Source organism: Lontra canadensis, unplaced genomic scaffold, assembly GCF_010015895.1.
Source record: "Lontra canadensis isolate GAN:19392208 unplaced genomic scaffold, GSC_riverotter_1.0 scaffold111, whole genome shotgun sequence".
In the NCBI taxonomy this organism is placed as follows: Eukaryota; Metazoa; Chordata; class Mammalia; order Carnivora; family Mustelidae; genus Lontra; species Lontra canadensis.
This window is the reverse complement of record NW_022631105.1, coordinates 5317666-5340374: the sequence shown is the minus strand read 5'-3', so window position 1 is coordinate 5340374 and position 22709 is coordinate 5317666. Positions and strand designations below refer to the sequence as shown.

At 45.6% G+C, this 22709-nt stretch overlaps 1 protein-coding gene across 8 annotated transcripts in view; it reads right to left on the bottom strand.

Moving 5' to 3' along the window:
- Window positions 1-1563: 1563 nt before the first annotated feature.
- Window positions 1564-22709, bottom strand: part of PRKAG2 (protein kinase AMP-activated non-catalytic subunit gamma 2) — a 244449-nt gene continuing 223303 nt past the window's right edge. For all 8 annotated transcript variants that reach the window (XM_032840244.1, XM_032840245.1, XM_032840246.1 and 5 more), the window contains 8 exons: window positions 18248-18293; window positions 16616-16670; window positions 15502-15628; window positions 12235-12400; window positions 11849-11886; window positions 10638-10784; window positions 7365-7458; window positions 1564-2121 (listed from right to left, as the gene is read on the bottom strand). In XM_032840244.1, the coding sequence (XP_032696135.1) occupies window positions 2090-2121; window positions 7365-7458; window positions 10638-10784; window positions 11849-11886; window positions 12235-12400; window positions 15502-15628; window positions 16616-16670; window positions 18248-18293 (705 nt within the window). In that variant the 3' untranslated portion in view covers window positions 1564-2089. The remainder of the gene's footprint in view (window positions 2122-7364; window positions 7459-10637; window positions 10785-11848; window positions 11887-12234; window positions 12401-15501; window positions 15629-16615; window positions 16671-18247; window positions 18294-22709) is intronic.

Below are 22709 nucleotides of genomic sequence, written 5' to 3'. Positions count from 1 at the left end.
AGTGTTGATCCACTCTTTTCATATTCATCTCTCATTTGTTCACAAGCCTTTGGGGGCCGTGGGCTCCCCCGTGGTGTGCGCTGGCACACGGCTATGTGGGGATGGGGGGCGGACCCAGCAGGTGCCAGTGAGCCTCCCTGGGAAGAGGAGGCTTATCCAGCAACGGTGCCAGGTGGTTTCTCTCAGGTCAGCTAGGCTCTTCCCTTAGAATCCTTCCTTCATCTGGATCAAGTGCCACTCTTCCTTCTTTCTAGAAGGGCACGGAGAGGACACTTAGCAGAACCTGATCTTTTATCACTTACTGGAAACGACTCCGAGATAACAGACCCCTGTCGGTAGGTGGCTGTGCCTCTCCGGCTGAGGCGCGGAGCTGACCCTTGCAGGTGTATCCCGAGCTCTCGTGCGGGGCCGGGCACGTTTGCACAGCCCCATGCCCTCCCCTTCGGCCGGAGGCTGCTGGATGGGAGTGCGCCTGTGGGAGGAGACAGTGTTAACACGTCTCTGTGAAGGGCCCCGAACTATGTTCCAAAGCCGAATATATATGCGTCACACGTCCATGCGTGGTGCAGCCTGTGCACACTTGTGTGCACCTGCAGACCGGGGTGGGCTGAAAACGGAGGTTTTGGCTTCCAAAACTGTGTCATAGGAGCTTTGTGCCTTTTCCCCTTTCTCCCAAATATTACCATTGACCTGAGTCGCGACCGCAGTTGTTTCCACAGGGAAACAGAGACATGTGCTCTCGTACTTGGCCTCTGAGATGAACAAAGTGACAGCTCGGCACGTGGAATCTGCCCGTCAGTTTCTCATTAAATATATTGTGTTTAAGAACGGAGAGGTAGCGTTTGTGAATCAAGTCATGAGGGTTTTTTCTTTCTGATGATCTTTGAGAATTCATGTTCTTCATTTGGGGAGAGAGAGCTAAAGGGGAAACTGCGTGTAGATTTTTCGTATGTGCTGAAAGACATGGCATTTTAAAGAACTTCCTTAACAAAGCAGTCGATAATAAGATTTATTTTAATTTTCCAATCTGCCAAAAAAAAACCCCAAAACAAAAAATCAAACTATACTCATATATATATATACAGTGTCGACATTTTCAGAGCACTTACATTAGGAAACGCTGTGTTTCTTTTCGACCATATGACAATACTGTATATGCCACAATAAAATTTACAAAAACAATCGTATCAGCAGTCATACAAACATCATGATTTTACATTTCAATACACAAGAAAAAAATAGACATCTTCCCGGCACTTTTGTTTCCTCCTAACCGCTGCCTGTTTCCATTCTAGCAGAGCAGGTTTCCACACGTGCTTTCAGACACTTCAGCTTTTAAAACCTAGCAGTGGCTCCTTCCGAAGTCCTGTCCCCTCCAGATCCAAACCAAAATGAGAAATCTGCCATTTGAAAATAACAACCAATGGTTTCTTAATGGGTACAGTGAAGCTTCCCCACCACGAGGTGTAAAAAATCGCATGAAAGTAGAAATAAATAAAGCTGTTGTAAAGCAGTTTTGTTTACATTATAGTTCAGAACAGACACTTCAACGTAAAACTGTCATTAAAGTTTTATAAAGTATTTATATCCAAATTACAACTGTTCGACAAATCTAATGAAAACAAACTGATTTGGTAAAGGTCCAAAGACTTTCGCGCCCCAGCACCGTGTGGCTCCAGCCGCCATGGGCCGCAGTGATGACATACGCGTGTTCTGACATAAGGCACTAGGTCTGAAAAGGCCATGCACTCGCCTTATGTCGTATTACCTGTTACAGACCAGTGAATTCTTTGAAATTAAAAATAAGAAAAATTTCAGGACACAGTGCACTTTAATAACATACAGCACTTGAAATTGTTCAGACAAAGGTCTGAAAACAGTCTTTTAATGCAAGCCTGAATCTTCAAACACATAAACTCTGTTTCTTATGCTCAGTTTCAGTATCACTGGAAAAAATACCCATCACTAAACCCTGATATACATTCTCAGCCATTTGACTGTCTTCTGTCACGGTCAGTGTTCATGAAGCAAAGCGTGACCCAAAATCTCTGTTCAGGTTCTCCTCTAAGGGCTTCTCCACTCACAGTGGTCATTCTGCTTCCGCCTCCTTCTGTTTGGCACCTGTTGGTAGATGGAGAAATGACAGTCTCAAAGGAAAGGAAAGGTATGCAGCAGCTGGGCCTGTCTTACACACAGGAGCAGTGGTCCCGCCCCCCTGACCCCCGGCTTGGTGGTCTTCACTCATATTCTGCAGTGCCTTAGAAGAATGTTCCAGAAGTTGGGAGCCGGGGACAGGAGATGAGCAGGTGGCTCCAAGCGCCTCACAGACCATCTGCCGCCACAGCAGCCCACTCCCGAATCTGTGTTACATGTCAGAAGTCTAAGTATGCAAGACTTAGTTCGAAAAAGAGAGAAGCGGTGCTAACAGTGGAACTGCTAGAATTTTTAAAAGAAGGAACACGTGTTTTAGTGAGGGTGCTGCACAGTACTGCTGCCCCGGAGGCACGCCCCCTCCCTCGTGCTTCGCTTCCCTGCACTCTGCCCGTGAATTTGTTCTTGCCGTTGAAGGTCTGCGGCAACCCTACATCAGGCCAGTCTACTGGTGCTGCCGGCCGAACAGAATTTGTTCTGCGTCCCTGTCACATTCTTGTAATTCTCACTGCGTTTCAAAGTTTCTTATTATTTTACCTGCTACAGTGATCTGTGATCAGTGACTTTTTTTTTTTTTAAGATTTATTTATTTTGAGAGAGAGAAAGAGGTGGTTGAAGGAGGGGAGGGGCAGAGGAAGAGAATCTATGAAGCAAACTCCCCGCTGAGCACGGAGCCCAGTGTGGGACCTGATCCCAGGACCCATGAGATCATGACCCGAGCCTAGCCAACTGAGCCACCCAGGCGCCCCTCAGTGATCTCTGACGTCACTACTGTAATTGCTGGCCTCAGGAACCACACACACATAAGAAAGCAGCTTAATAAATGCCTGTGTTCTGACTGCTCCACTGACCAGCCATTCCCCAATCTCTCTCTCCCTCTCCTCGAGCCTCCCTTGTCCCTGACACACAACAATACTGAAATCAGGCCAATTAACAACCCTACAATTGTCCTTAGTGTTCAAGTGAAAGGAACAGTCATGTATCTTTCACTTTATATCAAAAGCTAGAAATGATTAAGCTTAGTGTGAGAAAGGCATGTCGAAAGCCAGGCTTCTTTAACCAAACAGTGAGCCACGCTGTCAAGGCAAAGGAAAAATTCTTGAAGAAAATTAAAAGTGTTACTCCAGGGTTACCTGGCTGGCTCAGTCAGAAGGGCATGCGACCCTTGGTCTTGGGGCCGTTAGCTGGAGCCCCAAGTTGGGTGTAGATTACTCAAATAAACTTAAAAAAAAAATGTGCTACTCCAGTGAACACATGAATGATAAGAAAGTGAAACAGCCTTGCTGTTGGCCTGGAGACAGTGGCAGTGGTCTGCACAGGAGACCACACCAGCCACCCATTCCCTTAAGCCAAAGCCCAATCCAGAGCAAGGCCCGGACTCTCCTCCGTGCGGGGACCGCGGGGAGGTGAGGACCTGCAGAAGGAAAGTCTGCGGCCGGCCGGGGCGGGTTCAGGAGGCTCCAGGACGGAAGCCATCTCCGCAACACCCAAGTGCAAGGCGAAGCGGCCAGGTTTGCAGACGATCGAGCGGAGATCACCGATGCGGGGCCCGCCCTGAACAACAGGTTTTCAGCGCAGCCGGAACAGCCTTCTCTTGCAAGATGCCCGCTGGGACTCTCAGCCCGAGAGGAGAAGGCAGCGCCCGGCTTCAGAGCTTCACAGCAGGCGACCCTCTCGCGAGGGGCCAACGCGGCCGGTGACCTGGAGCTGAAGCCAGTGCTCCGTGACCGCTCTGAGACCCCGCGGCGCCTAAGAACCAGGCCAAGTCGGCTCTGCCTGGGCTCTGGAAATGCAACAAGGAAGCAGCAAGAGACCAGAAGCAGGAGCGGAGCCCGAGGAGGGGACGCAGCTGCTGCGAGCGCAGGGTCAGGCGGGACGGCACGTGGAGGCGCGTCCTCGGGACGAGCAGAGCGAGGGGCGTCCTGAGCTGCCGGTGGGAGCCACGACGGAGGGATCAGAACACGCCGGAGCCGCGCGGATGAAGCGGCGGCAGGGCTCGAGGGGACGGACTCCAGTTCCGAAGGCGGTTCCGTGGGCTAAACGCCATCGGGCGGCACCGCCTGCCACCGAGCAACCGTTCGGGACAGAAGGGCCATCGGTGCGACAAACCGCAGGGCCCCGCGGGCCTCCAGCGCCCAGCACCCCGACGGGTCAGCAGCCGGCAGCGCCGCGGAGACCCGCCACCTGCAGAAAGTCCGACCCACTGATAGCTTAGATGTTGGGTCGCTCGTTTTAGCAATAAAGTCTTTTTCAGTGACGGCATGTACGTTGTCATGTTGTCATTTTTAAAATTCTGGACCTGCTTTGCTTTCCTGCAGGGGTCTGGAACTGAACCCATAGTCTCTGAAGTGTGCCTGTACGTACTCATGGAAATGTTTTAAAACCATGCTGTGTTTACAGATATTTGCTTGTAACACCTACGGTCTGGCTGGCATATTTCCAAGTGGGTAGCAGGAGTGCTACCCCTCTCCTCGTCTCAGCAGCTCCTGTTTCAGCTTCAGGCACGAGACGACTTTTGAAAGAGATTCACCGTCTATGAGAACAAGGGGCTAACAAGCTGTCGCCCCTGCTCTCAGATCTGGCACTCACTCTTTGGACAGTCTGAGTTTCACAAGGAGCTGCTGCTAAAGAAACTTAGGACAGCGAATTGGTATCCTTCATGGGGGACTGTGTCCATCAGCTGTTGAAATATATAACCTCTGGTACCTTTTATTCATGTTTACAGTGGACACTTTCTAAAAGTGCCTCTTACTTTCTAGTCCGTGGACACCCACCCAGCAGCGTGGCTCCTGGGTACGGTGCACCTTGTCGTGCACAAATGGCTCCGTGCATGTTTTGGTTTCAACTCAAGAGTGTCCTTGGAGGATGCAGGGCCTGTGTTCACCTCCTTGCTCTACAACTGGCTGGACAGAGGCTAACTGAGCTGAGCAGCTGCACCCACTCAGGCAGCTCCAAGGGCCTGAGGGGCACCAGGCAAACTGGGCTGGACTCCTCTGAAGCTTAATGACGCCGGCCCTCACGTGTCTGAGCGTCTCAAGGGCTGCTGATCTGAAGCGGGCCAGCCCCGGGCTCCAGGAGAGTTCTCCAAATGTTCACTCGTAATCCAGTTATTAGGAACACGGAGCATTTTCCTAAATAGTGTTCTACATACTACATTGTAGAGAATGCTAATTCGACTACTATCTTTAGAACGTTATTTCTATGGTAACGTACATTTCAAATTCTGGCTGTGGAACAGGGATCCTCCCCACAGAACCCTATTAGGGACTTAGAATCTGTTTTAAAATATCAAACATGGATGGAAATGTAAACTCATCCAGCCCAACAATCTCAATTTTATTTAAAAAGTTAAACTTAAAAAACTTATTTAAAAAACTTTAAAATAAAAAAAAATTTAAAGTAATCTCTATACGGATGTGGGGCTTGAACTCACAACCCTGAGATCAGGAGTCAGATGCTCCACTGACTGAGCCAGCCAGGCACCCCAGCCCACATTCTCATTCCTACGGCCTGTGACACTAGGCATAGAGACCGAGATCTTGGCTTGTCTGCTCTTGATTTTGCAAGGCACGGGGAATCTTGGCCACAGGACAGAGAAATTCACCCCGACGCTGCCGGGCACATGTATGCCTCGGCCCAGGGCCGCTGTCTGGAAGAGGGCTGCCTTTTTCTGAAGGTGCCAAGTTACGTGCCTGCAAGGAGGACTGTGCTCTCGAGGGCCTTCTCCCGCTGCGCACGAGGGAGCCGTGGAAGCTGCAGGCGAGTGGCATCGCACTCCCTGGACGGCCTCGCTCCTCTGCTTGAGGTCACATGTGTGAGATCAAACACAGCGATGTGCGGTCACGGTCAGTGCTGTGGGGCATTCTGCAGAACGCACGCCATGCAGCCTGGTGCTGCTGTCAGGTGTCAGGGTTATTTCCGGTTTGGGGTTAATATAAATGATGCTGTCAACAGTCTCATATTCACGGAGTCGTTTTATCACTATTTCATGATTATGAAGACTACCGTGAGTTTCAGATTCCCTAACAGCTGACACTGGAAATGAGTGTCCTTGGCCCCGCTGCTAGAGTTTCAGATTCGGCGACAGCCTCCAGGCGCTGCTGCTCTGTCGGCATTGTGTCCTTGCTCTCACGCTGTGGACCAGAAGTCAGTCCCACTGGTGCCAGGGATCCCTTTAGGACGGGCATCTTTAGGTTATAAGCCAACTGAAACCTCGTCTCAGCTAGTTTGGTTTCTGAACTCAGGAGAAATCAGTACTCTGGTACGTGCACTTTGACGTTTGATGTACACTTCAGACTCTCAGAGGTGACTCCCTCTGCGGTCTCGGCCTGTCCTGGCACAGCTCAGTCCGGCCCACGGCGGGGCTGCTTGAACTTCCCATGGGAGGGGAGGGGAGGGACAGAGAGGAGAAAGAGCAGGCCGGCAGTTTTAGGACCCTTCAGGCACCTGTCACTATTAAACATGGCACACAGGAGACACCAAGCCTTCCACCCCTCTGCCAGCCTGCTCGCTGACACTGGCCTGAGGGCTTGCTCAGAGTTGACCTGGCAGAAAATGAGGTTAGCCACCAATGCTGTTTGTTAGTTAATGTAATTTCCCATACACTACTAACGGAAGAGTTTGTGTTCGGGTCTTTTTTTTTTTTTCTTTAAGATTTTATTTATTTACCTGACAGATCACAAGCAGGCAGAGATCAGGCAGAGAGAGGAGGAAGCAGGCTCCCCACTGAGCAGAGAGCCTGATGTGGGGCTCGATCCCAGGACCCTGGGATCATGACCCGAGCCGAAGGCAGAGGCCTTAACCCACTGAGCCACCCAGGCGCCCCCGGGTCTTCTGTTTTATATACTCAAAACACTAGTAAGTTTTTTTTTTTTAAGGGGAGTTAACGGTCTCAATAGTTAGAACCCAATGCATTTCCCCTCCTATGTTTTCTAGAAATAGTCCTAAAAATAAAGCAAAACTGAAGAGATCTTAGCTTTTTAATGGTGATGAATCTGGCAACGAATGCTCAACTATTCAGGCGCTGTGGTCGTGGACAGGATGCTCCTAAGAATACTTTCTAGAAACTATTCTCTTTCACCCAACTGGAGCAGTAAAACTACGAAGGAAAACCACACAAGTGACCACGGGTTACAGAGGCCCGGGTGCCGGAGAAGCAGCCGCTCCCGGCTCGGCCCCGCGCAGAGGGAAGGGCCCGCGGCCGGCGCGCGTACCTGCGGGCGTGAGGATCAGGGCCTGCAGAATGTCCGACAGCGAGATGATGCCCACGATGCTGTCTGCTTCATTCACTACCACCAGCCGATGCACCTGCCAACGGGACAAGCAGCTCCCGTGTCAGAGTTCACAGAAGGTTCTATGACGGCTATTAGCAAATAACGTCTTTCATATATTAAACAAGGAAGACATCCCAGAAGTAAGAGACAGAAACCATGTCCAGAACCACAAAAGGTCTTAGGCTCTCAAGTTAAGATCGATGCTGACTTCAACGACTTGTAGGAAAAACTCACTAGCTGTGTCCCGCTGTGCTCAAATTCTGGAATATTAATATATATATGATACAACCCAAAACGTGAAGTACAGTGTAGCCATAATACTCTCTTAAACGTAAGTTTTTACATTTTTTTTTAAAGATTTTATTTATTTATTTGACAGATAGAGATCACAAGTAGGCAGAGAGGCAGACAGAGAGAGAGGAAGAGAAGCAGGCCTCCTGCTGAGCAGAGAGCCCGATGCGGGACTCGACCCCAGGACTCTGTGATCATGACCTGAGCCGAAAGCAGAGGCTTTAACCCACTGAGCCACCCAGGCGCCCCAGTTTTTACATTTTTAAAGTAGTATTTCAGTCTCTAAGAACTAGCTGCTACTGACTTACATGGGAAAGACGTCCAAGCACGTGCCAGACGAAGAGGTCGTGGTTCATTGTCTATAGTCTTTTCTCCAGGAAGTTCATGTATTAGTATGTTCATATAGCTCAGAGGATAAAGGAACTCTAATAACGTGAAAGAGAGTATATTCACACCCCACGTTCTACTCGGGTCTTTTCTAAGCGAGTGGCCCGGGTTGTGAGGGGTCGTTTTAACAAATTCTCCTGAACACAGGAAAGGAGTGAGCAGGCATCGCACTTCCTGGAGCGGCTCTGGCTTCCTAGGCCTGAGGCAGCCACGTGCCTGCTGGTTTCCTTGGAGACGATGCTCTTCTCCTTAGAGCGGTCCCCCACCCCACCACACACCGTGGGGGGCATAGGAAGGAGATGGAAAGGGGAGGAAATTTTGTTTTTAGATTTGTCTCTGATACTGTGTTGGGGATGCTGTCAACATCTTCACTTGCTTTGGATTTCAAAAATAATCACTTTGTTCTCATGACTTTTAAAAGTTTCTCTAGGGGAGTCTGGCTGGCTCAGAAGTGTGTGCGACTCTTAATCTCAGGGTCCTGAGTCAGAGCCCCATTTGAGTGTAGAGATTACTTAAACTTCAAAAATTTCTCTAAAAAAAGCTTAGGGTCTTCAATAATCCTGTGATACAACGCAGTTACTTATAAATTAAAATAATGGCTTGTGCCTAGGATCAAAGAATGCTTTACAGTCTGTGCGAGACGTTTTATTAACATTCAATAATGCTATTTAAATAACTCTCTTTTGAACTTCTGAAGGTCAAGGGGTGGCCATCTCACCCAGAGAATTAATTCTACCAGGCGGAAATGACCATCAAAAACATTATCTCGTCATTTGCTGCTGAGTCTAAATCTGTGAATATTCCTGGGTGTCAGGAAGCTGGTGCGGCATTTACATCCTGTCAATAGACCAAACCATTGCTGATACTGTGTGCCTTTTCTCCAACAACTGTATTTAAGCTAAAATTGGCCTTGGTTCCCCAGTTAAGAGTCCTTGGGTGAAAGAAATGATTTCAGTGGGGTAAAAAGTCAAGATGCATAATGAGAAAAGTACTGAATTACATCTTTATTTCCCTCAGTGGCCCATTTCCTATTACGAAGAAATATCTATTGCATGCCAGATGACCTGAGAGGACAAGCCCATTACCTTTCTTCTTTTACCTGAGAGTAATACATGCTCGAACAAGAGAGCTCAGAGCGGAGAAGCACTGCGCTCTCCGTGTTTACTGGAACTCCGCCACCCAGAAAGAGCCAGTCAGTGCTGTGCTGTGGGGCCTTCTAGCCTCTCTTCTACACATATATGTGCATATAAATGAATAGAATCAAAAGCCAGTAACTGGCTTTTTCTCTTAGCAATACATTACTATGTCTTTTTCGTATCAACCAAATACTCTTCGAGAACATTTTTCACTGTTATGAGGGATTCTCTCATGTGGATGTCCATTGTCCTTATAAATAATTAGGATCACTACCTATGATCTTTGAAAGGCCCATAATTCTAAGGACCTTATTAAAGGTTAAGATGTATTCCTAAGTCAATGAAAACTCTTTGGAAAACAAGAGGGATGGATATTAAGATTCAAACAGAAATAGAGTTCATATTGAGATGCTAGTGAAATACGTTTCAGAAGCCACAGCAGTGGTAACAGGGGGTAGGGGTCTCCCCCCAGGTGAGCACAGGGCAAGGTGGAAGTCTGCAGCACACAATGATAAAAACAGGGCTGTGTTTCTGACGGCTCCGGCAAGGTAGGCTGTGTTCTCGTGCGACCCCTACTTCAAATGTAATGTTAAGATTGCCTGTTAGCCTAAAAAATTATCAGCGACTTTCCCTCTTGGACTGCATTCTCATAGTTACAATAAAAAGTACCAGAGCAGACATATCATTATAAATGGATTCTGCCGACTCAGAGATTGTTCCAGAAAGAACACTGCTGCTTCCTTCAGTCCCAGAGGGTGATACACGGGAGAACATTCCTACCCTTGTCTAATAAGAAAGGAAAGAAATGATTTGGGGAGTGGGTATATTGAATTAGATGTGTTATTCGTTGCTCATCTTTAACTGAGTACATCCAAAATCCTACCCGCAGTCAAGTATGAGGGCTCATGAGTGCTGAGGGTCAGGAAGTGACGTTATTAGACCGTCTACTATCATCCAAATTGGAAAGAGAAAATTAAAAAATTCGAAAGATAATTTTGATTTCTCCTTCACTTTGTTGAAACTATATAATCACACATTTTTAACTTCAACTTCATAAATACCCTAACGGAACTTAAAGCTCTTGGGACATTTGTTTTCTTAATTATGTATTTTTTAAACCATGAAAGTCTCTTACCGGTTTGATTCAACTATGATATCAGGACTTAACAATTTAATTCAATGAACATTTCCAGATGACCTACGCGGCAGGCAACACGCGAGGTTCTGGAGAGGGAAAGCATGATATCCGCTTGACCCTGACTCTGCTTCTCCGGGCGTTCCTGTGATTCACGATCCCCGGTCCCCATGGCCCCCTGGCCAGTGAGTACTTGGGGCAGCAAAGCTGGGGCAGGAGTGGGGAGGCCGAGAGAGTGGGAGGAGCGCGGCCCTGCTGCCTCACCTCAGCCCGCACTATTCTGTCCACGATGGTCTCCAGGATTTCCAGCTTACTGCACTTCACGACTCCCTCGAAATACTGAGAGCGGTGCTGGAGGGCCTGGGTCACCGTGATATCTAGGTTATTGTAGGTTTTTTCAGCAGCAAGGTTCTGTAATGAAGTAACGAATTACATCCTTTCATTTCGATTCACATTTGTGACCAAAGTCAGTGTCAAGTGATGTGATTTTCAGAAACATTCCTGTTCCGTTACCTGCAGCAACCTTGTGAAATAGTGACGGCATTTCCTACAGAGGATTCCCCCCACTCTTAAATACGGAAGAACTCCCCCCACTCTTACTGTGTAAGGCTCTAGAGCCTGAGCGAGTGAACAAAGTCTTTGGAGACATGCTAAAGGGTGAGAAGTGCCCCAGGGCACCCAGGAGGGCGCTGAGGGAGCCACCGGGATCGAGCAGTCGTGGGGGAAGAGCAGGCCAGGCAGGCCCAACAGACCCACGTGGCTTTAGCCTTAGACAGTCCTACGCAACCAAACTCCAATCAGCCTGTTTTTGGAAGTCTGCTATTGTTAAGCAGAATAAATGAAACAAAAGTGTTTGAGACAGCCGGCTGCGAAGAAATATTTAATGCCGGGATCAACATTAGGGCCAAAAATGATGAGCACGTTTGGGGCTACCAGAGTTTCAGCTCCCTTTTTTAAAAATACCATAAAACCCTAAGGAAGTGCCTTTTAAATGAATAGGGAAAAGAAAGCAGCCTGTGGGAAGATGTGGCACCACCTCTAATAGATTTATACCAGGGATTAAAAACTAGGACTTTAAATCATCTCCTGAATGCTTTTGCTGTCTTTTTGTTCCCACCAGCAAACAATGGGATGTATCTAGCAAGGGACCCACATGTTCCTGTGTGCATGAAGCACTGGCCTCCTGACAGAATGAATGATGGCTCATGCATGGAAATAGGACCATTTAAAATATTCACACATGCTGTAGTGCCGGAGAAACTATCCACAGACCGAAAAAATAATCTCTAAAATGCTAATATGTTATTCACTGCTAAGCCAGTGAGTGTCAGGTACAACGACTGTTGGTGGTCTACGGAATCCTCCAATCCGCACAGCCACAAAAGCTATTAAATTAGGGAAAAATGCAAACAGATTAGTGAATAGGTTTTAAATGCATTCTAGATGACAGGTGTGACAAAATTAAAAATACTTACAATTACATCAAATTTGGAATAAATATCCACGACTTTTCCTAAAAATGAGAACAGATGTTAGAAAAATGTCTTAGAAACAAAAAGATGACATTTAAAATCCATCTTAACCAGGTACTTACTAGCAATTAAATATTGCTAAATAACAAGCTTGTCTAATTTTAAATGAGCATGAAATCACATCTTAATGGAAAATGTGAAAATAAGCCAGTTAGAATTCTCATCAAGCTGAGTGCTCCTTGGTGCTGACTTGATCCGCCATATCTAAATTTTTAGCCCCAAGCCGTGGCTGCCACCCACCGGATCTGATCCGCTGACCATTTAACTGTCAGTTTGCCCCCAGGGGACAAAGCGTGGTCTTCAAGGCCCTGGTATGACCAAACACAGACCTGACTCATCTACCACAGGCAAGGCCGACACTCGTCTTTCTACAAAGACGTTCAAGGCTTTGATGATGGGAGTGTCCGGGTGGATGAAGGCGATGTTGTGGTAGGTCCCAATTCCAAGGGCATCCAGGTTCTGCTTCATGAAGGCAGGCTTTGGCATATCAGACATCTAAACAGGAAGATAAATACAGATGGTCTAGAGCCCAAACAGACCTTTGTAATGTTCACATGTCCACACTTGGACGAAAACGATGTATAACAAATTAAAGTTAGTGTTCTCTACCTATCTACCTGGCTCTCTGAATTAACATGAAGTATTACGTATAATTGTAGTTTTTGTTCAAACCGGTTTCTATTCTAAGCTTACATTTAACTACTTAGTAAAATACTCCAGAAAACACAGATTGTAATGTTCCCCTTCCCCTCACTCACTGAAAACGTGGATGGAAGCGGGAACATGAAGTCTCTTTGGAAATCAAGACCCACAGCCACCCGAAAATCCTTTATTCTCAGTTAGGTTAAATTCCTGGTCCTGCCATCAGCATTAAGTATTACTTATGAAGAACCCATACATTTCCAAACCCAGAGCGTCTGATGGGAGCAGTCTGAGCTGTGACTAGGCTAGCCCTCACCCCATCCCCACCCTACATCCTGAACTCTCCCGCGGAGGACTCCGACTCGTGATTACTGGGAGCAAAGAACAAGCCAACTGAGCAGAATTAGAAGAACCTTTAAAAGTTCACTTTTCTTTTCATGGGCTGTTTTAGAGGAGGAGGGAGAAGGCAGAAGAGAGAAGTCTAGGGTCATGTTGGACTAAAACAAAATAAGGTCTATGGTTTCAAAAATCCACCTTGTGTAAAGGGCACAGTTGATTCCGTCCTCCTGGTGTACCTTATAATTATCAGGAAAAGATGAACAATTAGAAGAAACAAAATGTTCAAGTCAAAGAGTTCATCAATATTCAAATCATGAGAATCCTAGAAATTTGGAGAAAAAAAAGAAAGACCTATTAGGTCATCTAGCCCATCTCGATGCAGGAAAACCCCTGTTCCATATTGTACGCTTAGGCTAACGGTCACATGTCTCCAAGGGTAAGGCCACCTTTTCTCAGAAAATGATCTCAATTCAGTAAAAATCAGGGTCTGAAATTTATTTAAAATTCAGTATTTTAATCTGAAGACCTCTAGTTGAATATTCTAAGAGCATGACTTAATTACCATATTGGCCCAAATGCAAGGCAGTACTGGCGGAGGCAACCTCCTCTACTCTTCGTGGAAGAGAGAACACCAAGGCCCGCCTCCAGCTGTTCCTCCTCGTGTCCGCAGGAGCGCGGCTGTCAAAATGGGCTGGACTCGACCTCGTAACCTCTGGGAGACCTGGGGCAGCTTTAACCCATTGAGCCGGGCGCCTCTGAGCCGAGGAGCTACCACACGGCCTGCCCACAGGGCTGGAGGGAGGGAGGCCGCCGGCCCGCGGGAACCTGCAAAGTCACTCCACCTCGCAGCTGCACCACCTCTAAAAGGGGGCTAATCAAAATACCTACCTGGGAGGGCAGAGACGAGGACTAGCTGTGTCTCGCGGTGTGCTTAGGACAGTAGCTGACACGTCACACATACCTGAGTACACAGCTCGGGCGATTACCATTATTGTACAAGGCTTATTCTCCGAGGGACTAAAAGCCTGCGCGCCCTGAATACACGGCCCCAGCCTCGGTCCCCTTCGACCTAGACGCTGAGGCGGCCGCCTGAGCAGTGGACGACACAGGTGACATCTGTCCAGCCATCTCTGCACGTCCCTAACTGTCCCCGACATGGTCTCTCCACTAAACTGTGTGCCTTTCAGTAAACTTCCTACCTTCTTTCTTAGCATTTATTTAACCATGGAGAGTGTTAGTTTTATAGGTAAACTGCTAAAATGCAGGACTGGCTTGATGGACAAGGGATTTCTCCCAATTACTAACCGCCCCCCTCCACCATGTGCTTCTGTCTGCAAAACTGAGGCCGAGCTCTGGGAGGAAGGACAGTGGCTGCGGAGCGTCACCCAGAATTCGAGTTTCCTTAATTGCAGCTGTGTGTAGAAGGGGACGGGAAAGCTAATGTGATGTAGATTTTCAAAGTCTATTATATTCTTTTGAAAAATGATTTCACGGGGCCACTGGGCAGCTCAGTTGGTTAAGCATCTAACCTGGGATTCTGGCTCAGAATCTGATCTCAAGGGTGTGAGATGGGGCCCTGTGTTGTGCTCTGAGTGCAGCATGGAGCCTGCTCAGGACTCTCCCTTCTCCCTCTGTCTCTACAACAAATAAACTCTTAGAAAAAAAATGAATTCGTGTGATCTCTTCTGAAATAGGAATGAGGCCTACTGGTCACAGCGGGCCAACTGCTACTTTTTAAAAATTTTCTTTAAAGATTTGTTTGAGAGAGTGAGAGTAGAAGAGAGAGAGAGAGAGAGAGGCAAAGAAGGAGACTTCCCGCTGAGCAGAGAGCCTGATGTGGGGCTCGATCCCAGGACCCTAAGATCATGATCTGAGCTGAAGGCAGACACTTAGCCAACTGAGCCACCGAGGCGCCCCTGACCAACTACTTCTAACCTCAAACTCAGTGCATATAATCCAAAGGAAACAAATTCAAGCCTCTTGTAAAAACTCTGGTCCTTATGAGCCTCTTTTAAAACTGACCAAAGAGGTCAATATCATGGATGATTATGAAGACCTCTCATTCCAAACGCAGTTGAGAAAACCTACAGAAAACAAAGCCCAAATTTGGACCAACATGGTACTCTCGTGACGAAATTTTTATCTACTTGTGTTCTTCTATTGCAACAATTTATAGTAAGATAATCCTGGGGACAGTGTTTTTTGAATGTTTCCAAAACCATGATACCAATAAAGCATCACAAGGCAATTTGCTATAAATACCAGATCAATTTATCTTACATAATAGCACTTTCTTAATTAGACGGGTTGCAAATTGCTTTACTGCCCTCATATTTTAGGTGATAAAATATTCTAATTTAAATAGAGAATTCCAAGTGTTTTTATTATTTTGATACTTGCCCCGAAAGGCAATTGCTTTTTAATTGGAATCAGCCTGAAGAACGTACAATTTAAACATGAGTAAGTTGAGAAGCCGCCGCTGAGGAATGGAGACCTCCTACTAATCCCAACTCCAGAATTAACGTCGTCTCCTGAGGTGACGGGAGCCAATTTACGTGAAGTAAACCAGGTAAAGCGGGTGCAACCGCGTCTTTAGAAACACCAGGACTACTTACAAAGAGCTGGAGGAACTTGAGGATTCTCTTGTGGGTGAGAATATAAAGTGCGTTCCCACTGACGGGGTCGATAACCGGCAGTCTGTGGATTTTATTTTTGATCAACGAGTACACAGCGTCGAAGAGGCTGCGGGAAAAGCCGTCAAAGTTGTTAGGAGGCTTTAAAGAAGGAGGTAAAACGCTCTGGACCACCCCTGCTTTAGAAGCATTTTCAGTGTTTCTACATCATAGCCACAAAAGGCTGACTTGACTTGAAGCAGTTTTGGGAAAGTTCTAAACTGGGTATCTCAGCAAATGTTCTGCTTTTGCGGTCTGTATTGATCGTGGGTACAAGTGCGAGCTGTGGAGCTCGAGGAGAGCCGTTTCTAGTGCGTTTAATGCTGCTGTGCGACAGACGGCGGCAGAGAACCCGGGGACCGCACATGGCCACCAGCAGCGACGGGGAGCTGTGGCCCCGCACCGGAGCCGACTCAGTGCACCCCGCTTCTGGGCTGTCCTGGCCCCTCCTGGGGCTGCCAATCAGGAGACTGGGCGTTTAGCTGTATGTTTAGGACTTGGAAATAAACTAAGAAAAATCAGTATCTACTTTTTCTCTCTAGTGCCTAGAGTTAGAAGAGTATTTTCATGCGATGTGGAAATGTGTCCGAGCCGTCCCAGAAGACCCGTGTCACGACGTCTGTGCCAGAGCGCCGCTGAGGGACCGCATGTTCTTCCGAGTGCCCCCGGACCAGTGTCTAACGGAGGTGGCCCTGCAATGTCAGGGCGCATGAGAGCCCCCAGGGGCAGCTGCTGTAGTGCACGTTCCTGGGCACGACCCTCCAGAGGCCACGGAGCAGGTCAGAGCCCAGGGATGAGCAGTAAGTATTAACAAGCTCCCCAGACGGTTTGTGTGGCAGGTGACCAGGATTTTAAAACTGCTTAGTATGACCATCTTCCCGGTCCCTTATCAATCCTTTGAACAATTAAGCTGATTCCTACTGTCTCTAGATTTATTAAATTGAGTATTTGAAATAAAGGAGGCTGTCCCCTATCTAGATTTAAAAAAAATCTATCAATCACGGAAACAAGAATCTGAATGAATGTTTTCAAAGGAGAAAAAACTTTACAGGTTTACCTTGCGTCTGGAGATATATTCACTAAAGGCTTAAATGTTTCTTGTAAATAAAGCTCTGTTTTTATGGAAAGAAAATATGCAATTAGTAACACATTTGGTACTTGCAATTATTATGTAAATTACTCTTCAGTTTATAGATAACAATTAGAAGGATTAAAAACCAAAATCAAATAAATCTAATGTACCAAACACTACTGTATAAATTATAGTTAGGACTACTTTAAACAACTTAAAAACCATTTTAGGATGTTGCCATTGTGGAAAAATTAAATATTTAAAAACAGTATTACAATAAATGTTATAAGAAGAAAAGTCAAGCAATTGGATGTAAAAAACAGAACCAGCAGAGGTCACTAGAATGCTACCAAATTATCACCCTCCAGAGACAAGCGCTCGTGAAATCCTTTAACTAGTTTTTGTAGGTTTTAACAAACTTTGTTCTTTAAATGTTAAGTTTTATTTTACCAGGCTAATGCTCAGAATCTGTATCTTGGGGGATCTTTGTAGTCTATAGAAATTCTTTCTGAAGATCCACCGTAACTAATTTGCCTTGCTGAGATTTCTTTACAGAAAGCATTCAAGAGTATCCTGACATTACCATTATACCACCAAATACCATGTAATATCAAATTGTAAATATGCTTAAATCTTGGTCTAACATTACTTGTATAGTAGAATTTAAGAGGAAGTATCTCTCTTGGCGTTAAGGTACATATTCATAATAGGCAGTGCGGTAAGATACAGATTTCATGTTGACTGAGTTTGTTTGGTTTGACTTGATAAAGCCTTACAAATCAAATATCTCATTCAACGAAACTTACAGGTCAGAGGGAGTTAGAAGAGCCCCTGGCCCTCAAGAGATTCCAATGGACCCTCAGATTCTGCAGCTGCTACTCACAAAGGTTACTTATAATTCCAAGCAGATTTTCAATTTTTAATTAACATTTTTCTGTCTACAGGTCCCTCCGTTTCTATACAGGCTTTTCTCTGAGACTTCCTACAAAGCCCCTCGTCGGTGTTGGTCAGACCGCCTTCCTCAGTCATTCCCACCCATCCAATCCAGCAGGATGGGTCTAAAGAACAGTCACACAGTCATAGAATGAGAATTTAAAAAACAGCTCCATTTCAGAAAAGATACTGTGCTTTTAAAGGGTTATTTTTTCATGTGATTTACCAAAATCTTCCAGTTCAAGGTTCATTTGCTCTATGTTTCTCCATAATTTGTAAAGAAATAATTATTAAATGTAAGAACAGATCTTTGCTTTTGTTAGTGGTAGGAGGCATTCCCCTGGTGCATTTTCTAGATAGAGATAAGTCTGCGGGCAAGGACGGCCACACTCAGAAGTAAGTGGGGACTCTGCTGGGAGCAGTGGCTGGGGCCTGAGTGAGCTCATTTGTCCTTGTGTCCCAGCCTTAGTATACAGACTAAGGTAGGTTCTCCACACATGTTCGCTCAACAGAGTGGATCGTATTTATAATGGTATGGTTCACCAGTGAGATTAAAACAGACCTGTTTTAATGATGTAGTTCATTAAACAGAGAGATAAAGATCCATTAAATTAAAACATGTTTTACACACTAAGCAGAACATTTTTTCCTGATATTAAAAGATTAACACCCAATTGTGCTTACCCCTCCATGTTTCAATCTTATGTTCTTCTAATTCATAAATCTGTACCTGAAAATAAGAAAACTTCTTATTTACAAATGTTAACATATATAAGACAAGAAAAGTTACTTCATAACCAATGCAGAGTCCCACAATTCAGCAGGTAGAAACAATCAAGATAATTCAAAATACTAGATATACAACAAACATAAAGTGCTCTACATTTCTTTGAAGTAAGTGCCTTCAAAATTTAAAACATAACAGGGGTGTCTGGCTGGCTCAGTCAAAGGCGTGTGTGACTCGAGCTCAGGGTTGTGAGTATGAGCCCCACAATGGGTGTAGAGATTACTTAAAAAATAAACTAGTTATAATATTTTCATTTAACATGAACATTTCTGATACACTTAAATTTTTAAACATATATGGACATATATACCCTTTCCTTCTTGTTAAGGATGCAGGAAATTTTTAGCAACTCTAGTTTAAAAAGGACAAATGGTTAAATTGTGCTAAGGAGAGATCACAACCAACACCAGAAATACAAACAATTATAAGAGAATATGATGAACAATTATATGCCAACAAATGAGACAATCTGGAAGAAATGGATATATTCCTAGAAACATAAACTACCAAAACTGAAACATGAAGAAAGAGAAAACCTGAAGAGACCCATAACCAGCAACAAAATTGAATCAGTAATCAAAAACCTTCCAACAAATAAGAGTCCAGGGTCAGATGGCTTCCCAGGGGAATTCACTTAAAGAAGAATTAATACCTGTTCTTCTGAAACTGTTTCAAAAAACAGAAATGGAAGGGAACCTTCCAAACTCATTCTATGAAGCCAGCATTACCTTGATCCCAAAACCAAAGACCCCACTAAAAAGGACAGTCACAGTCCACTATCCCTAATGAACACAGATGCAAAAATTCTTACCAAGATGCTAGCCAATAGGATCCAACAGTACATTAAAAGGGTTATTCACCACGACCAGGTGGGATTTATTCCCGAGCTGCAAGGTTGGTTCAACATCTGCAAATCAATCAATGTGACACACCACATTAATAAAGGAAGGATGAGAACCGTATGATCCTCTCACTAGAAGTCTCCACTAGAAGTCCTCGCCTCAGCAATCAGACAACAGAAGAAATAAAAGGCATCTAATTTGGCAAAGAAGAAATCAAACTTTTACTCTTCTCAGATGATATGATACTCTATGTAGAAAACCCAAATGACTCGGCCAAAAAACTGCTAGAACTGATACAGGAATTCAGCAGAGTTGCAGGATATAAAATCAACGCACAGAAGTCAGCTGCATGTCTACACTAACAACAAAGCAGCAGCAAGAGAAATCAAGGAACTGATCCCATTTACAACTGCTCCAAAAACCAGAAGATGCTTGGGAAAACCTAACCAGAGAGGTAAAGGCTCTGTGCTCTGAAAAACAGAACACTTACGAAAGAAATTGAGGAAGACATATAGAAATGGAAAAACATTCCATGCTCACAGACTGGAAGAACAACTATTGTTAAAATGTCTGTGCTACCCGATGCAGTGTACACATCCAGTGCAATCCCTGTCAGAGTACCATCAGCATTTTTCACAGAGCTGGAACAAACAGCCCTAAAATTTGTATGGAACCACAAAAGACCCCAAATAGCTAAAGGAACACTGGGGGAAAAAAAAACCACCAGGAAAAAAAAACAAAAACCCACACACCAAAAAAACCACCCAGAACTGGAGGCATCACAATTCCAGGCCTTAAGCTGTATTACAAAGCTGTCATCATCAAGACAGTATGGTTCTGGCACAAAAACAGACACATAGATCAATGGAACCGAACAGAGATCCCAGAAATGGACCCTCAACTCTACGGTCAACTAATCTTTGTCAGAGGAGGAAAGAATATCCAATGGAAAAAAGTCTCTTCAACAAGTGATGGTTGGAAAATTGGACAGTCACATGCAGAATGAAACTGGACCATTTCCTTACACTACACACAAAAATAAAATGGATGAAAGACCTTAATATGAGAGAGGAATCCATCAAAATCTTAGAGGAGAAAACAGGCAGCAACTTCTGTGACCTTGGCTGCAGCAACTTCTTGCTAGACACATCTCCAAAGACAAGGGAAACAAAAGCGAGAATAAACTATTGGGATTTCAAGATAAAAAGCTCTTGCACAGCAAAGGAAACAGTCAACAAAACTAAAAGAAGCAGAAGAAGCAGAAGCAGAAGAAGATATTTGCAAATGTCTTATCAGATAAAGGGCTAGTATCCAAAATCTATAAAGAACTTATCAAACTCAACACCCAGAAAACAAAAAAATTTAGCCAAGAAATGGGCAGAAGACATGAACAGATATTTCTCCAAAGAAGACATCCAGATGGCCAACAGACACATGAAAAAGTGCTCAACATCACTTGGCATCAGGGAAATACAAGTAAAAAACATAAACAAAAACCACCTCACACCAGTCAGAATGGCTAAAATTAACAAGTCAGGAAAAGACCGATGTTGGCGAGGATGTGGAGAAAGGGGAACCTTCTTACACTGTTGGTGGGAATGCAAGCTGGTGCAGCCATTCTGGAAAATAGCATGGAGGTTCCCCAGAAAGTTAAAAATAGAGCCACCCTACGACCCAGCAATTGCACTACTGGGTATTTACCCAAAGGATATGAACGTAGTGCTCCAAAGGGGCACGTGTCCCCCAGTGTTAGAGCAGCGATGTCCACAATAGCCAAATTGTGGAAGGAGCCGAGATGTCCGATAGACGAATGGATAAAGAAGATGTGGTATGTGTGTATACACACACAGACACGCACGGAATACATAAACACAATGGAGTATTACTCAGCCATTAAAAAGAATTAAATCTTGCCATTTGCAATGATGTGGATGGAATTAGGATATTCTGCTAAGCAAAGTAAGTCCGAGAAAGACAAATACCATATGATTTCACTCACGCAGAATTTTAGAAACAAAATAGATGAACACAGGAGAAGGGAAGGAAGGATAAAAGAAGACAAAGACAGGGAGGCAAACCACCCTTAACTCTGGAACAAACTGAGGGCTGCTGGAGGGGAGGTGGGGTGGGGCAGGATGGGGTGACGGGGATGAAGGAGGGCACATGAGGGAACGAGCACGGGGTGTGATCTGCAACTGATGAGTCACTGACTTCTACCCCTGAACAGTAACACAATGTATGTAAATGAAATTGAACTTAATAAGACATTTTAAGAAAAAGTTCCATTTCCATTTTGTGGAAAATCAACCATAGAAAATTTTACAAAGACCCTACAAAATCTTTCAAGGGTAAGCTCCCCATCTCAGTGAAAATTCCATAGGAATAAGGTTGGAAAGTAAGACTGGCGATCACCCAGGGAAGAACGAGCACACGCAAGATCAACGGCACTGAGGCCGGAAAGACGAACGCGGGCAGAGACCTGTGGGACCGCGTCCAGTGGCCTATACACATGCGACTGAAGTCCCGGGGAGGAAGGACGAGACAGAAAAAATACCTAAAGAAACAGCAATCAAAAACTTCCCAAATTAGGTGAAAAGCCAACCTAGAGGATCATGGGAACGCAGCCTCGCTGGGGCAGGAGCCACACAAGGAAGAGCGGACACAGGTGCGGGGCCGCCAGTGCTGACACCAGGGGGAAGAGACAGCTTGGAACCAGAAGGAAACGCGGACTCCCCAGAGGACAGAAGGTAAACGTTTCTGCTGACTTCTGACCCCAAGCCCTGGGAGGCCAAAAGACAATGAAATGACATCTTCAATGCGTTAAAAACAACAACTGTCAACTCCACTTCTGTAAAACAGGGGAAGTGTTCTCTGAGCACAAGGATGACCTCAGGACACTGTGACATGAACAAGAACCACGGTGGCGTGTCACAACAGAACCGACGGTGTAATGGGGACAGGGGCGCACACCGACTGACGGTGCCTCGGCACAGAAACTATAGATGCTGTATCTTTTTCCTCCGCTTTTTGTTGAAACCGAAAATAAGGGCAGATTAAATGGCGCTATATTATGCAGATAATAGATTATGTTCAGTGACGGCAGGCACTGGAACTCCCGAGAGCCACGGCGGCATCAGCGGAGCTCTGCCAGCCATGGCGGGGGACGGGGCCGCACTAGTCCCTGGCTGCAGACAACTAGAAAATGGGAAAAATGTGTGCAGGAACGGTTCTCAGACACTGGGCTATTGGCGCCCCTGGGAGAAGGCCTGCAAACACACCGAGCCCCATGCTCACAGCTCTCTCTAGATGTGACCCAGCCAGGGCGCCACACTCCCGCTGAGTTAGGGAGACAGAAACCAAAGTCTGGGGCAGACGGGGCCAGGTGGAATCTGCGGCCAGAAACCCAAACGGGAGGAGCTGTCCAGGACGAGAAGAGAAGGCGGAGCTGAGATCTCCTAGAGTTGTTGTTGTTGTTGTTTTAAGATTTTATTTACTTATCTCACAGAGATTAAGAGAG